We start from the raw sequence: 14,380 nt of genomic DNA, 5'->3' as shown, positions 1-14,380 counted from the left end.
GCGTCCGGCCCCGCCCCCGGACCGCGGAGCCCAGCGCAGGGCCGGCGGAGCCTCGGGGCGGGGCCAGCGCTCAGGAAAGCCCAAGTTCCCAGCTCCAGAGCAGGTGAGTGATCTGGGAGGCTGGGGACTCTGCGACCCGAGATGCGCACGAAGAGGCGAGGCCACCAGGCTAGCCCACCAGTGTCGGGCGGAACGTGTCCTACTGCCCGCCCCCAGCAGTGTCTGCGTCTCACTAGATCCCGGCCGCCTTCTGGGTTCACGACCTTGCCTGGGCACAGCACTATCTACCGTGCTGTCTACGGAGGCTGTCTGTTGGCCTCCTGCCCGGAAGGTTCCCACTTGTAAAATCGGACCAATAACGTCTACCCTAGTTTTGCCTCCCTGAGGGCATCAGTGCAGTTGGTGCTTCCCGCCTGGTGGTTCTCAGGACAAGCATACAGGTTTTGATCACCCCTATCACCAAGGGAGCACCTTTAGGTACCCGTCAGCCCCCAGGCATGAAGCTTAAGGTTCTGGTTATTCTCATCTAGCCAGGAAGTTGTTTGTTTCCTTTACTTGGTAGAGTTGACATTTCTCTTTCACATGGACCCAGAACAAAAGGTCAAGAGTGTGTGTTGGTGGGGGTGGGGACAGATGTCTTGTGCTTTGGACACTTCATACCTGCAGGCTCAGGTCAAGTGGGATCTTAGGGCCTGAGTGTGGGGTGAGTACTGGGGTGGAGAGGTACTGCTACCTGCAGGTCCAGGGGGACTTTGGGGGTGTCTACAGGGCTGGTCTGGGAACGGGACAGTTCTTGGAAGAAAGCTCCACTGATCTGGGCCAGGCTCTCCATCAGCCTTTCTGGGAAGGGGAGAAGAAGGGGTCCCAGTGCCTGTTTCCATTTATAAAACCAGCTGTTGGAGATGTGGCACCTGAGTGTGTGCGGGCTGCCTCTTCAATAATTCTGTCTCTAGGAGCGAGAACCACCTCTCCTCGATTTTAGACTAGATGAATCTGAGTACATTTAGTATGGTTAACAGTTGAACAGAAAGTTAGAAATAAGGACACGGAGGGATGCCTGGGTGGCTCGGTCGGTTAAGTGTCTGACTTCGGCTCAGGTCACAATCTCACAGTTGTGAGTTCCAGCCCTGCATTGGGCTCTGCGCTGACCGTGCAGAGCCTGCTTGGGATTCTCTCTCTCTCTCTCTCTCTCTCTCTCTCTCTGCCCCTCCCTCGCTTGTGCTCTCCCTCTCCAAAGTAAATAAACGTTAAAGATAAATAAATAAGGACACAGAAGCAAAGCATTATCTTAGCGTTAAACAACTTGGAAAGTAAGGAATTTACTGGGAAATCCAGTTTCCTGGGCAAAAGGATAGTGTTTCTGGTTATAATTATAGCACATCAAGAGCATCAGTGTCTTGATACAAGCATGCCCTCCCCCAGATGGAGCCAGCAACATTCCTCAGTTCTTCCAATGAATTTTTGCGCAGCCGCTGTCTGCAAAAGCTGTGGGAACCCCGCATGGTAATCTCTTATCTATCTTTTCAGGAGCCCCTGTCTCCTGGTCTTCTCTTACTTCTCAGGCCTCTCGGCCCCTCTGCAAAGTCTACGGGCTTGTCCTCCTCTCTCCATCTTACTCTGGCGCACATTTCCACCATTCGTGGGCCACGAGTCCACCAGGTAATCTGAGGCCGGAAAAAAAAATCTCCCATTACCCTGTTATTTGAGCAATAATAAAGGTACGTGCAAAGTGCCATGGTGCCAGGGAAGAGGCCTTGAAGGTTATCCTGGCGGAAGCAACTTTTATCTGAGCCTTCCGGGTGGACACAGGAAAGGGCAATGCCTGCGAAGAGACTGGTAGAGAAACGGCCGGTGGGTAGGAATGCAGACTGAGCTCAGGGGAGGGTGCACGGAGAGGTGGAGAGGAAGCTAGGAAGTAAGGCTAGAGTAAGGGGAGGGGGCTTAGAATGGAAGGGGGAGATAAAGACAGATTGGGCAATGGGGAAAGGGAGGAGGCACAGACAGAGCTGGAGGCCAGTGCAGGAAGGGCTCAGACGCTCACAAAGGCACTGGTCTGTCAGATTTCAAGCACTACGCATAGTCATTCAAAGCCAGGCAGGAGGACTGCAGGCATCTGAATTTCTCGGGGGTCTAAGGTGTAGATTCCTGAACCCCGCCCCTGCCCTGGAGAGTCACTCTGGGATGAGGTCCAAGTATTTAGCCTTGACCCAAACCTTTTCTGTCTCTTGCCCTACCACCCGTGGATCTGAAGGGTGAGAAAATGTGAGAATCTCTCCTTAACCTAGGAGCTGAAGGGCAAGGCATTTAACAGGTGTGGAAAATAGAGGCTCCTATTTGCCAGATAGGAATTTTGATTTATCCTTAGCAACCACCCTGAAGGTAAGCACCATTGTTATCCCCATGGCATAGATGATAAAACAGGCTTAAGAGAGGTTAAGGAACTTGGGGGCCCAAGGCCATACAACTCATAATTACTACAGGTGGGATCCTCACCCAGCTCTGATTCTAGCTGGAGAACTAGCATAATTCAGTGGCCGAGCAAGTGGGCTTTGGAGCCGGGAATGCTTAGGTTTGAATACCGGCTCTACCCCATACTGTTTTCTAGGCCTTCCCTAAGACAGCGCAGGGCCCAGCACAACCCAGCAAGTGTGGGCCTGAGACCACTGCCACAGTCAGTGGTTTTCATAGGCCCCTCGAGATGGCACCAGAGATAGAAACTTCTAAGTTTGATTGGTGGTTAGAAAAGAGAAGTAAATCACAACACGCTGAGGCCCCTCTGCCTCAGGCAGAGGGGCCAGAGTGTGTGACTTCCGGGAAGTTCCCCAAACTATCTGAGCCTCAGTTCCTCATCTGTAAATTGGGGAAAATATCAGTTGCCATGAGGATTAAATAAGATAATATCCTCAGGACGGTTTCTGGTCTGAAGTAAGCACTTGAGGATAACTAGCTATATTATTATTATTATTATTATTATTATTATTGTTACAGTTTTGGCTAATTCGTACCTACCCAGTTCAGTCAGATCTCCGTTTTCTAACTGGTCTTTGAGCACTGGAGTGAGAGCCTCTCTTGTTTGAACCCCAGATGTATGCTTACTTGGTCTCTGACCGAAATCATCTAAGCAGAACTAATGCCACCATTTCTTTTGAAACCGGAATAGGTAATGTTCTCATGGCTTCTGTTGCAGGAAGCTGGTTCTTCCCACTCTCTTTAAAAAATGGATTTAAAGGGTTCGTAAAAATTATGTGTCAATTCTATCTCAATAAAGTTGGACACAAATACAGCTTTGAGGTGCCGTTGACAAAAGAATGGACTCTTTAAGCCTCCCAAATGTTATCACACATAGTTTACAGTTCAAATAGTACGAAATGAAGTGGTGAGGAAACAGAATGACCCGCAGCAGCTTCTTGCCTCGACCATCCCCACCCTCCTGGGCCAGCTCGCCAGTCCTCGGTCCTCCTTACCTCTCGCTGGATCTTCTGGTGCTTATCTCCACCTATCTTGTGTTTCTAGCTCTTAATTCTTCCATTTAAAAGAGTTTTTTAATTTTTTTTTTTTTTTTGAAAGAGAGAGAAGGAGAGAGAGAATCCCAAGCAGGCTCTGCGCTGTCAACACAAAGTCCGATGCGGGGCTCGAACCCACGAACCGTGAAATCGTGACCTGAGCTGACGTCAGACGCTCAACCGACTGAGCCACCCAGGTGCTCTGATTCACCCATTTTAGACGCTATCTGTGGACTTCCTAGCAACACAGGCAAGGAGTTAGGTCTTTAACACCCCCCACCCATTCCATTCTTGGGGTTTAGTTTTGTCACTCTTGCCCCATGATTGATAGTGGTTGCAGAATTGTGACTAGGTAAGCATTGTTCACCGCAGAGCTTGCTCATGTAGTCCGATGGCACTCGTTTCTGTCCCCTGACCCCCCGGGGTTTAATTTCTTCTCCTTCTCTTTCTGTGCTGCCCGCCACGATCACTCCTCCACTCCGCTCCAGTGCTCTGGCATGACAGTTAGTGCCGTTTCCCTCGGCTACCTCCTTGACCTGTCATACGCTGCTGTCCTGGAACCTTCCTTCGCTGCTTCCTGGGCTGGGGTTTTCCTGGCTCCCTTCTCTTCTTGCTTTCTTTACTCTCTCTCTTAATCTGCAGTTAAGAATCCCTTTCTAATATTAAAAAATAGAATGGTCTTCGGACCTGCTCGTGATCGTAGGGATCCTTTCGATATCTATTAATTGGGACAAAAAATACAGAAAGACCAAAAGTTACTATGAAGGCACTCCTGCTCTTAAGTGAATTTGTGTTTTACTCACAATAGCATCTATGAACGTGTGAAAGCCTGTTCAAAGTTTAGGCTTAGGGTTAGTTCAATCTAGCCTCAATGTCTGGTCTTCCATTTGTCACCTCGCCCCCTCAACTTGCCGTGAGACAACCCCCTCTCTTGACTTTCTATTCAGTTCCTGTGCCCTAGCAGAGACTTAAGTACTGGTTTAAGGCCCACCTTGCAGGTGCACGCTGACCATGGCTGGCCAATCAGGGTCTCCTCCTGCCAGATACAGGGTCCAAGCAGACCAATCAGAGGCTTTTTGAAGACTGGCTTTCCTTTATGAGGCTTGCTCAACCTCAGTGGAGAGTTGGAGTTACTAAGGACTATCTTTGCAGTCTTGGGGCATCCATCCTGTGGCCTGAAGCCGTCATGGAGGAAAGCACAACTGAGGGATAGTTGGGGAGAGAATGACGTTTGAGCGCTAGATGCGGCCAGCTTGAAGATCTTAGGCTTCCCGGTTATGTGAGCCGATACACCGTATGACATTTTTGGCTTAAGCATATTTTAGTTGGATTTCTTTCACTGGGAGCATAAAGAGCGGCGACTGATATCCTGTCTTTGTGAACTTGGGCAGGTTATACAAGCGGTGCGTACAGACTTGGACCGTGACAACGCAGCTCCCACTAGGTCCCCTATGGCTGCCCTGTTATCAGCCTGAGCCTGAGACAGCTTGACATTGAATAGCCCGTTTTAGGGACTGGAGGAAACGACTTACCATGAGTCACTGCCCTAAAATATGCTTTCTACCCACATGCCCGGTGCCTGGAATTCTGTGGTGATGGTGGCATTCGTCAGGGTTAACCATGGCTCTCTTCAAACGGTTCTCCTTTGGAGTGTGAAGTCTGCGATATTTAACTTGTAGAAGTCCTTTCTTCTGGAGGTCCCTCTGGCAGGCAGTGGATCCAGGATGCGGTGTAGACAGACCTAGGTACACATCTCAGTTCCCAATGGCACAGTCCCTTTGCAGCTTTGCGGGCAAACCCCTAGCACTGTGTGCTGACCTTTAGGAGGTCAGTCTGTATCACATAAGGAATCCGACGCAGAGAGTGAAGAAATGGTCTCAGATTCACCCAGTAATCTCCCTGAGTCAGCCCTGAGGGCAGGGCCTGGCCCTAGGCGTTGGGAAGAGGAAGGAGATGTGATTCTTGTCTTGTCAGGGCTCCTGACCTGATAGAGAACTGCGGTTGAGTCTTCACATGGACGGACGCTGTCTTTCACTCTGCGCCATTCGTAGGTGACGCCTAGAAGAGCAGGGCCACCGTGTTGTAGCCTCTGACCCAGGACTCTGTCACATTCTGGGAGAGAGAATTATGGGCCCTCCCCGCATCCCCGCTCCTGCTGTGTCTCCTCGTGGCCACAGTGTACTTTCCCATCCCCTGGCTTGGGGCTGGGGGCTGGTTCCGTGCTTAGGCTCGAAGAGGCCCGATGGCTCTTTTGCTTGCTCTCTTACGCTTCTCTTGGGTAGCCGCTGCCTCTTCAGCCTGGGTCCCGGCAGCAACACAGGGAGAAAAGACCAGCAGTGAGAAGCAGCGCCGATCCAGCCAGCAGGGCATTAAAGTACAGCGGTAACGGCCAACCTGTGAGAATCGGTTTCCCAGCCTCCTCTGAGTTTTGAGGATGGTCTATTAGTTAGCACTGTTGTGGCAAAAGATAACAGATACATGGATTCCCTCCGTTATCAGGTTACGTACAGGTTCAGCTGCTGCAGTAGAGACCCAACACAACAGTGGTTAAGTGATTTTTTTTAATTCTTTTTTTTTAATCCTTTTTTTCGGGGGGCGGGGGGGAGAGTGCAAGCGGGGGAGGGGCAGAGAGAGTGGGGCAGAGGATCCAAAGCGGGCTCTGTGCTGACAGGCTGACAGCACAGAACCCGATGTGGGACTCAAACTCACGAACCCCGAGATCGTGACCTGAGCTGAAGTTGGATGCTTAACCGACTGAGCCACCCAGGCGCCCTTTAATTCCTTTGTTTTTAAATGTTTATTTATTTTTGAGACAGAGACAGAGATTGAGTGGGGGAAGGGCAGAGGGAGACACAGAGTCTGAAGCGGGCTCCAGGCTCCGAGCCGTCAGCACAGAGCCCGATGTGGGGCTTGAACCCACGAACGGTGAGATCCTGACCTGAGCCGAAGTCGGACACCTAACCGACTGAGCCATCCAGGCGCCCCAACAGTGGGTTAAATTAAAAAACAGCTTCTTGGGGGCACCCGGGTGGCTCAGTCGGTCAGGTGTCTGACTTTGGCTCAGGTCACGATCTTGCCGTTCATGGGTTCGAGCCCCATGTCGGGATGTGTGCGGACGGCTCAGAGCCTGGAGCCTGCTTCACGTTCTGTGTCTCCCTCTCTCTCTGCCCCTCCCCTGCTCATGCTCTGTCTCTGTCTCTCAAAAATAAGTAAACATTGAAAAGAAATTTTTTTAAGAAGCAGCTTCTTGATCTCTCATATGATAATCCGGTTAAGTACTGGATCTGGGGCTGGTTCGGTGGCTCTTATGTCAGGGAGCCAGGCTCCTTCTGTTTTCCTGCTCTACCACCCTGGGGTGTAGCCCTCATCCAGACGAGGCCTTTGTACCGTTGAAATCTTCATTTCCTCCACAGTGTGGCGCCAGACCGCTCTCTGCCGCTGCCCTGGAAACACACGCAGCCTAAGCACCATTCCTGCCTCTGCTCTGGGCCTCGGGACTTTTCTTCTTCTTGAATGAGTGTGCTCCCGCCCCCCAGCTGGTGCTCCACGCCATCCCCCAGGTCTCAACAACATACCCCCACCAGGACCACAGGAGCCAGAGCTGGTCGTGCCTGGTGGTCCTCAGGACTGAGAGGCCCTGACCTCCGTGGGGGCAGGAGCCGGCCAGCATGACCAGTCGGGACTCCCAGGTTAAGAATCCAGTTGAGCCTCCTGGTCATCCTCAATCTGCTCTGCCCTTCGTCTCCCACCCCCAAATCCCTGCCGACCTCCAGCCCTGAAGAAGCCGGAGAACCTCTGCTTCCCCCACCTCCCCGTCCGCCTTGTCCTACTTCAGTCGTTTGGTGAGCATAAAAAGGCCTGTCAAAGTGGTCCCTCTGTTTGGGGGATGGGCTCAGGAGGGGTGGGCATGTGGGTTCGGAGGGTGACAGATTCTTTCTCCAAATGCTCGCCAGGCTCCTCCGAGCCCTCTTCTTGATTCGACCTTGCTTGGCCTGTGAAGGCGAACAAACACGGACGTGGTTGCTGGCAGCTCGTGGCCGCATCCCTAGTAGGACCCTAGCCTCCCTTAAAGTGCCTGCCTGCAAAACTCCCGGCTGTCTAAAGGATTGGCTGCTGAGTCCAGCCAACGCCTGAAGATCGGGCCCCTGTCTCCCAGCTTCTGTGAGAGGGCAGGAGCTTAACTTTGAGAAGTGTCAGCAAAGCCAGATGGGTCTCATATGGGCCAGCGTCCCTTCCTGCTTTTTGTCATCTTTCACTTCTGATTATAGAGCCCCCCACTCATTCCCTTCCCTAGTCCCTCATTCTCCCTGTGAAATACCCCATCACCTCTGTAATAATCCCAGTCGGGTGCCTGCTCACGATGAACCCTTTCCCCTACGGCACTGCAATACTATGTTACTGACTGAAATCTGTCTGGATTACTTTAAGTAGTGTCTGCTTTTGTTTGTTTTCATCAGGGGAGGTGTGCAGGATCAGCCTTTTAATTTTTTTATTTTTAATATTTATTTTTGAGAGAGAGGCAGGGTGCAAGCAGGGGGGTGGGGGAGGGGCAGAGAGCGAGTTAGACACAGACTCCAAAGCGGGCTCCAGGCTCCGCGCTGTCAGCACAGAGCCCGACGTGGGGCTCAAACCCAAGAACCGTGAGATCATGACCTGAGCCGAAGTCGGTCGCTCAACTGACTGAACCACCCAGGTGCCCCAACAGCCTTTGAAATTAAATTATTTTCAGGATCAGCTTTTTAAGTAAGCATCCCAGGGATGTTTGCGTATAGAGGTCCAAAGGCTGTATTTTGAGAAAACATGTTTCCCTGTGGAGATCTTTTCTCTGGCAGCCCTTTTGAATGGGGGCTATGTTTTCTCAGATACTGCATTGCCAATAGTCCATCCAGCTTTAATTCCAGTGAGAACGTTCCAGAGATGAAACTAAGAATCAACTCCAGGCGCTTCTCCAGTCACCTCTGGGGATGAGTGTATGTCGTCAGCATCCAGCGCCTCACCTGCTGCCCAGCTAGAATGACACCTTTCAGGGTTTCCGACTTAGAAACACGACCACCAGGTTACTCCACGTGGACACCACCCCCCTTTTACAAAGCCTTTGAACACCCCCCCATCAGGAGGGGTTTGCTGGATGATGTTGGTTGGCTCTTGACACCCATTTCTAGCCCCTTCTTTGCAGGTCCTGGAAACCCACGAACCATCGTTGACAGATTCCCTCGACAGCAGAATTCTGCCAATAAAGCGTACCTGTGTGAAATTTGGAAGGCGGAGGTGGAAGGAGGTGGAAGCCATGCTTTTCTCCTCTGTAGCAGCAGACATGCGGGCCGAATGTTGGAGTCCATACTCCCCACCAGTCAGGCTTGGGGCCATGGGGCTGTAGTGACCCCGGCAGTGGCTTCCCGAAGTTTCCTGACCGAGTGGCAGCAGCAGCTTTGAATCTATGGAGAGCAACTGTGGTAAAGTAACCTGAGAGCTAGTGGTGCGATTCCCCCCTGGCCCTGACCTTCACCACCGCGAGCCCCACCAGTGGTGAGCACCAATTGCTTGTATGACCTTTGTGTGTGTGTGTGTGTTTGCAATATCTAGAATGGTTTGTTTTCCTGGCTATGGTAGTTTTAAAATATGTTCACAAAACTGACGGTTGATGGGGGGTGGGAGGGAGGGGAGGGTTGGGGATGGGTATTGCGCCTGGGTGGCTCAGTTGGTTGAGCGTCTGACTTTGGCTCAGGTCATGGTCTCACCATTCATGGCTTCGGGCCCCGCATTGGGCTCTGTGCTGACAGCTCAGAGCCTGGAGCCTGCTTCAGATTCTGTGTCTCCCTCTCTCTCTTGTTCTCTCTTCAAAATAAACATTAAAAAAGATGTTTTTTGAGGAATAAATGTTTATTGTTGTTTTTAAAAAATTTTTTTAAATGTTTATTTTGGAGAGAGAAAGAGACAGAGACATAGAGTGCGAGTGGAGGGGTGGCAGAGAGGGTCATAATCTCGTGGTTGGTTCATGGGTTCGAGACCCGCATCGGGCTCTGTGCTGACAGCTCAGAGCCTGGAGCCTGCTTCATATTCTGTGTCTCCCTCTCTCTCTGCCCGCATGCTCTGTCTCTCTCTCTCCCTCTCTCTCAAAAATAAACGTTAAAAAAATTAAAAGAAATACGGCAAGGTAGCATTTGAGACTGATAAGTATTGTGCAAATTTGAGGTCGTGTTATAGAAACAACATTTTCTAAGCTTCACTTTATGAACCACATTTGAGCTAATGGAAATATTCCAAAATAGGAGAATGGAGTTGCCTGGAATCCCGGCCCACACTTCGGGAAGCCCAACTATGCACAGATGGGTCTTCTTGGTTTCTCGTCAGCTCTGTCTCTGTGTCCACCTCTCTTCTTCAAAAAGTCACCACCGGCCCCCGCTCCACCCAGCTCATGAAGGAGTTTGAGCTGGCATGAGGAGTTTCTGCCCTTGTGACCTAAGAGTGACTAAAGGGCCTAGTACTGCGCCTGGCTCAAAGCAGGTGCTCAACAAACAGTAGCGGCCACCATCCTCATCGTTATAATTATTGATTCTTTGATGGTAACCATGGCTTAGACGTCTCTGTACCCCTGCACCCTGCAGCAGGGCAGTATAACCGTCAGCAGGCTTTGGAGTTAACAGGCCTGGATTAAACCCCTACCTGGCAGTTTTGGATTTGCGGCCTTGGGCACCTGAACAGGGTACCTACATCCTTTAAGCCCTGTCCCCTTATCTGCCAGATGGGGATAATAAAGTATGTTTTCACGGACTGTTGGGCTAAATTAAGACTGCAAAACACCCAACCCAGGCCTTGACACCAAGTAAGCAAATAGTAAACTAGGTGCTGCTGCCGCTTCCGATTACTGTTACTCTCTAGTCTTGTGCTTTCAACACAGTTATTTGTTGGCTGACGTCACCACACAGAGACAGACACTTGGTGGCCGTTCTCACTAAAACGCTGGGGGAACGGGAGCAGGCACCAGGAGAACAGGTGTCCTTGCCCAGCAGCAGCAAACTAATAAAGCCGAAGAGGCACTGATGGGCCAATCACCCCGCTTGGAACCATTCCTACCAACCCTGCCAAACCTGCTGGGCTGTGCCCCAGTCCTACTGTCCCCTCGGGGGACTCTGTTGGTGGCCAGCGGTTGGTGCCATATTCCATCACCTATCGCTAAGCCACCAGCATTTATTTGGGGGCATTTAAAGAGATTGTCAGGGGCGCCTGGGCGGCTCAGTCGGTTAAGCATCCGACTCTTGACTTCAGCTCAGGCTGTGATCTCACGGTCGTAAGATCGAGTCCCTCGCATCGGGTTCCACACTGAGCACACAGCCCGCTTGGGACTCTTTCTCTCCCTCTCTCTCTGCCCCTCCCCCCTTGCTCTCTTTCAAAATAAACAGACATTAAGAAAAGAGATTATCAAACCTTGTTAATTCAGGATTTCTTTTATTCACTACTGTATTTTGACTCTGACGTCCTTTTTCTAAAACCTGTCATTCATGTACTCAGAAAGCATAGATGACTTCATTATTTTTAATGTTTATCTATTTTTGAGAGACAGTGTGTGAGCTGGGGGGAGGGACAGAGAGAAAGGGAGACAGAGGATCTGAAGTGGGCTCTGTGCTGACAGCAGAGAGCCCAATGCAGGGCTCAAACTCCCACACCATGAGGTCATGACCTGAGCCAAAGTCGGATGCTCACTGGACTGAGCCACCCAGGCACCCCGACTCCTCCCAACATCCTAAATGTGACTGGTTAACGCCCTCCTCTGCAGAAGTGGAGGGATGTTTGCGTCTTCTGCACGTTGTGCTGCATTATCTCTTGGAATCGTGCAGCCCTGATCTGAGCTGGGTAGGAAAGCAGTGGTAGGTGTGGTGCTGGGCTGAACTGGAGAGAGCCCAGCCGCACGCATCCGACCCTCAGTGGGGTCAGCAGAGGCTAGTGGGGTACAGGTGAACAGTAAGTGCCCCCACCAATAAGTGTTCTGAAATAAAGGCCTGAGCAGGGCAGTCCTGGGTAATTACTGCTCTCACACATTCTTTACTCTAACCCTCCAGCATCTCCCTGCTAGCTCTCTGAGGGTGGGGACTTTTTTTTTTTTTTTTTTTAAAGAAAACAAACAAAAAAACCCAATGGGAATTATCTACTAGCTTGTAAGGTTGAGGAACACCCTACTTCCAACTACACATTTTGTGTCTGAGTTTGAGCTCTTGGGAAGAAAGACAGGCCTCAGCCCTACAGTGGAGGTCGGCTCAGCGATCCAAATATTCTGGCAACCCCAAAGACCTCACAGAGGGGCCAGAGAGAGATGATCCTCTATGGGCAGGGGGTCAAGCGCGTTGTGAATAACTGGTATTTGGTGAGCCAGGGGAGAGAGCACCAGAATAGGCTGTTAATTAACTTAATAGTCTAAGCCCCTTGAAGATACGTTTTCCAGTTTCCAGAGACTGACCGTATCAGGGAAATGACGGAAAGACGCCCCGTTCACCCTACTTTGCCCATACTGTGTCTTGTGGAAATACTGGCTACCACGAGGGACTCTGGCTTCAGTCCTGCTTCTCTCGCCTGTGGCCCCTGTTGTCTGTAGATAAATATTTAACCGTTTACGTTTTAATTCCTTACCACGTGGCTAGAATTGGTTATGGATTTATACATTTTAATATGAGAAAAACAAGTATTTTACAAGCAATGCTGAGAAGCCAGTATCGGAAAGTAAACTTTGTAGGTGGCCTGAGGCAGGACGGCGTTCACTCTGTGACAATCTCACATGCTGTCTCACTCTCGTCACCCAGCTCTTCAGTAGTGGAATCTGTGGTCCGAGTCTTCTCTGCTGTGGCTTTGCCAGCCTCCCTGGGAAAAGGAGAAGAATGCCAAGGCTTTGACTCTCGAAAGGAACAATTCAACTCTTCATAATTTCCTCGTTTTAGAGAAAATCTTCCCCAATCACGTACCCTAGTTCCATGTTGAAAATCTCATCTTCATCAGAAGAATCCTTGTCGTGTAGCTTCTGTGCCATGTTTTTCTTGCGTGTGGCATTGAGGGGTCTGTACATGTCCCTAAGCCAAAGTGGCCGCCTTCTCCAGAAAAAGCCCTCCTAGAAAACAGAAAGGACAACGTTAGGTCTGTTTCCCCTGCCTTCTCCAGCCACGGTACTTTATCCTCCTCAGATTTACCTGATTGTCACTTTCCTCTGAGCATCTCTTACGCAGCAGAGATCCAAAGAAGCCCCTTGAAGGAAACACACACACACAGACAATTAGTGATTCGTACCATTTTCCATGCCTCTCACAATGTATTTCTCCAGTCTTATTAGCAAGCAAAATCAACACAGACCTGGGATCTCAGAAATAATTCCATACATGCTGGGCTTTCAGAATTTTCCTGTGTCTGTCCATAATGGCCCCACAGTGTCCCTGGGAGACCTTTGTATGTAACTTGACATGAAGTATAGGCAGGATTTTCACCCTGCTCACCTTCTGGCCCTTGGCCAAGTGCCCTTGTACAGTCAACAAACTGGGTGACCACACGGCAGAAGCACCAACTCTCTCCAGAAGCATTTTACATCAGTCCCCGCCAGGCTTAGCCTCACAGGCATCATTTGCTGGCGGGTGGGGAGGTGTTTCTATTTTCCTAGCTGCTTTACCTTACAAGATGAATCGCACCGAGTGAATGCCTGAGTCCAACCAGCAGTTATCTAGCTCACTGACTTTCACACTGCAGGCAGATGAGTGAGTGAGTCGTGAAATCACCTGAAAACACACGGCTAGCGCTAAAACACAAAATACTCTTTTTGAATACAAATGGAATAGGGGGTACCTGGGTGGCTCAGTCAGGTGAGCAGCCCAAGTCTCGATTTTGCCTCAAGTGATGATCTCACAGATTGTGACATCGAGCCCTGTGTCTGGCTCTGTGCTGATAGTGTAGAACCTGCTTGGGATTCTCTCTCTCTCTCTCTCTCTCTCTCTGCTCCACCCTCCCCCCCAAATAAATAATAAACTTAAAAAAAAACAGAACAGAAAGAATCAGAGTGTATGGTAAGTTTGTTTTAGAAGGTACTTATGTCTATACGGTATGTGTGCACTGCGTGTGACATAAAATGCAGTTCACAGCCCAAGCACAGTGTAGTCAGAGACGTGCCCAACTGGAAAGGAACCATCTTCTTTCTGGTTCTAGTGGTACTAGTGATACAACCGTCCGGCAAGATATCTTCCTTTTCTCCTTCTCCATCTCATTATTATAAAAGGAAGAGATAAATGATTATCTAAGGTCTCTCCCAGTTCAAATTCTATTGGGTCTGGATAAAGGGAATGGAGAGCGGGGCCTCGAAAACCAGAAGGAGGAAGAAGGAAGTTTTCCCCCTACTTTACGGGAAGGACTCATGTATTCTACCTTCCATCATGCTTGAAGACTAGCCCCTTTACCCCACGACTTTTGGCCCTCCCTATCCCTTCTCCAGAGCCTCTGAGAAGGTCTGTGGCCAGGCCTGATGCCCACCGCCAGCGGGAACGGGTCTGAACATTTCTACCCCCGTCCCCCCACGATCTTTCTTTAAAGGTCTAGTGAGCAGGTGCTCTGTGCCAGTCCCATTCTAACTCGGGTTTGGCTGGGCAGCTAACTTTGCTGGATCCAGGCAAAGCATTAGGCCAAATATGTATTCTTTCTGCCTTTGGTGATTTCCTGGCTGTAAAACAAGGGGATTGAAATAGATGAGTTTGAAAATCTAGTTCTAAAATTCTACTTTAACGATTGCCAGACTAATATTTACCTTGAGCTTCCTTCTTTACCTTCCTTGGCTGCTGTTCTATGAGAATAAATCTGTTTTGGAAGAAAACATGATCACAGTTACCCATCACAATAACCACTCCCTCCACATCTTT

The 14,380-nt window shown here is 50.2% G+C and overlaps 1 protein-coding gene and 1 long non-coding RNA gene across 8 annotated transcripts in view; one reads left to right on the top strand and one right to left on the bottom strand.

Annotated features, from left to right (window-relative positions):
• The first annotated feature begins 43 nt into the window (after window positions 1-43).
• LOC144615379 (uncharacterized) lies at window positions 44-7,450 on the top strand. The gene is made up of 3 exons (XR_013552070.2): window positions 44-103; window positions 3,568-3,700; window positions 6,917-7,450. It is a non-coding gene; the product is annotated as an uncharacterized LOC144615379 (long non-coding RNA).
• Window positions 7,451-12,142: 4,692 nt separating this feature from the next.
• LOC144615375 (uncharacterized) overlaps window positions 12,143-14,380 on the bottom strand; it is a 48,015-nt gene continuing 45,777 nt past the window's right edge. For all 7 annotated transcript variants that reach the window (XM_078442308.1, XM_078442311.1, XM_078442309.1 and 4 more), the window contains 4 exons: window positions 14,269-14,318; window positions 12,677-12,731; window positions 12,455-12,597; window positions 12,143-12,353 (listed from right to left, as the gene is read on the bottom strand). In XM_078442308.1, the coding sequence (XP_078298434.1) occupies window positions 12,251-12,353; window positions 12,455-12,597; window positions 12,677-12,731; window positions 14,269-14,318 (351 nt within the window). In that variant the 3' untranslated portion in view covers window positions 12,143-12,250. The remainder of the gene's footprint in view (window positions 12,354-12,454; window positions 12,598-12,676; window positions 12,732-14,268; window positions 14,319-14,380) is intronic.

Source organism: Panthera onca (genome assembly GCF_046562875.1).
Source record: "Panthera onca isolate mPanOnc1 chromosome E1 unlocalized genomic scaffold, mPanOnc1 haplotype 2 h2.Chr16_ul_15, whole genome shotgun sequence".
Lineage (NCBI taxonomy): Eukaryota > Metazoa > Chordata > Mammalia > Carnivora > Felidae > Panthera > Panthera onca.
The sequence above is the reverse complement of the archived record's forward strand: the minus strand, read 5'-3'. Positions and strand labels throughout refer to the sequence as shown.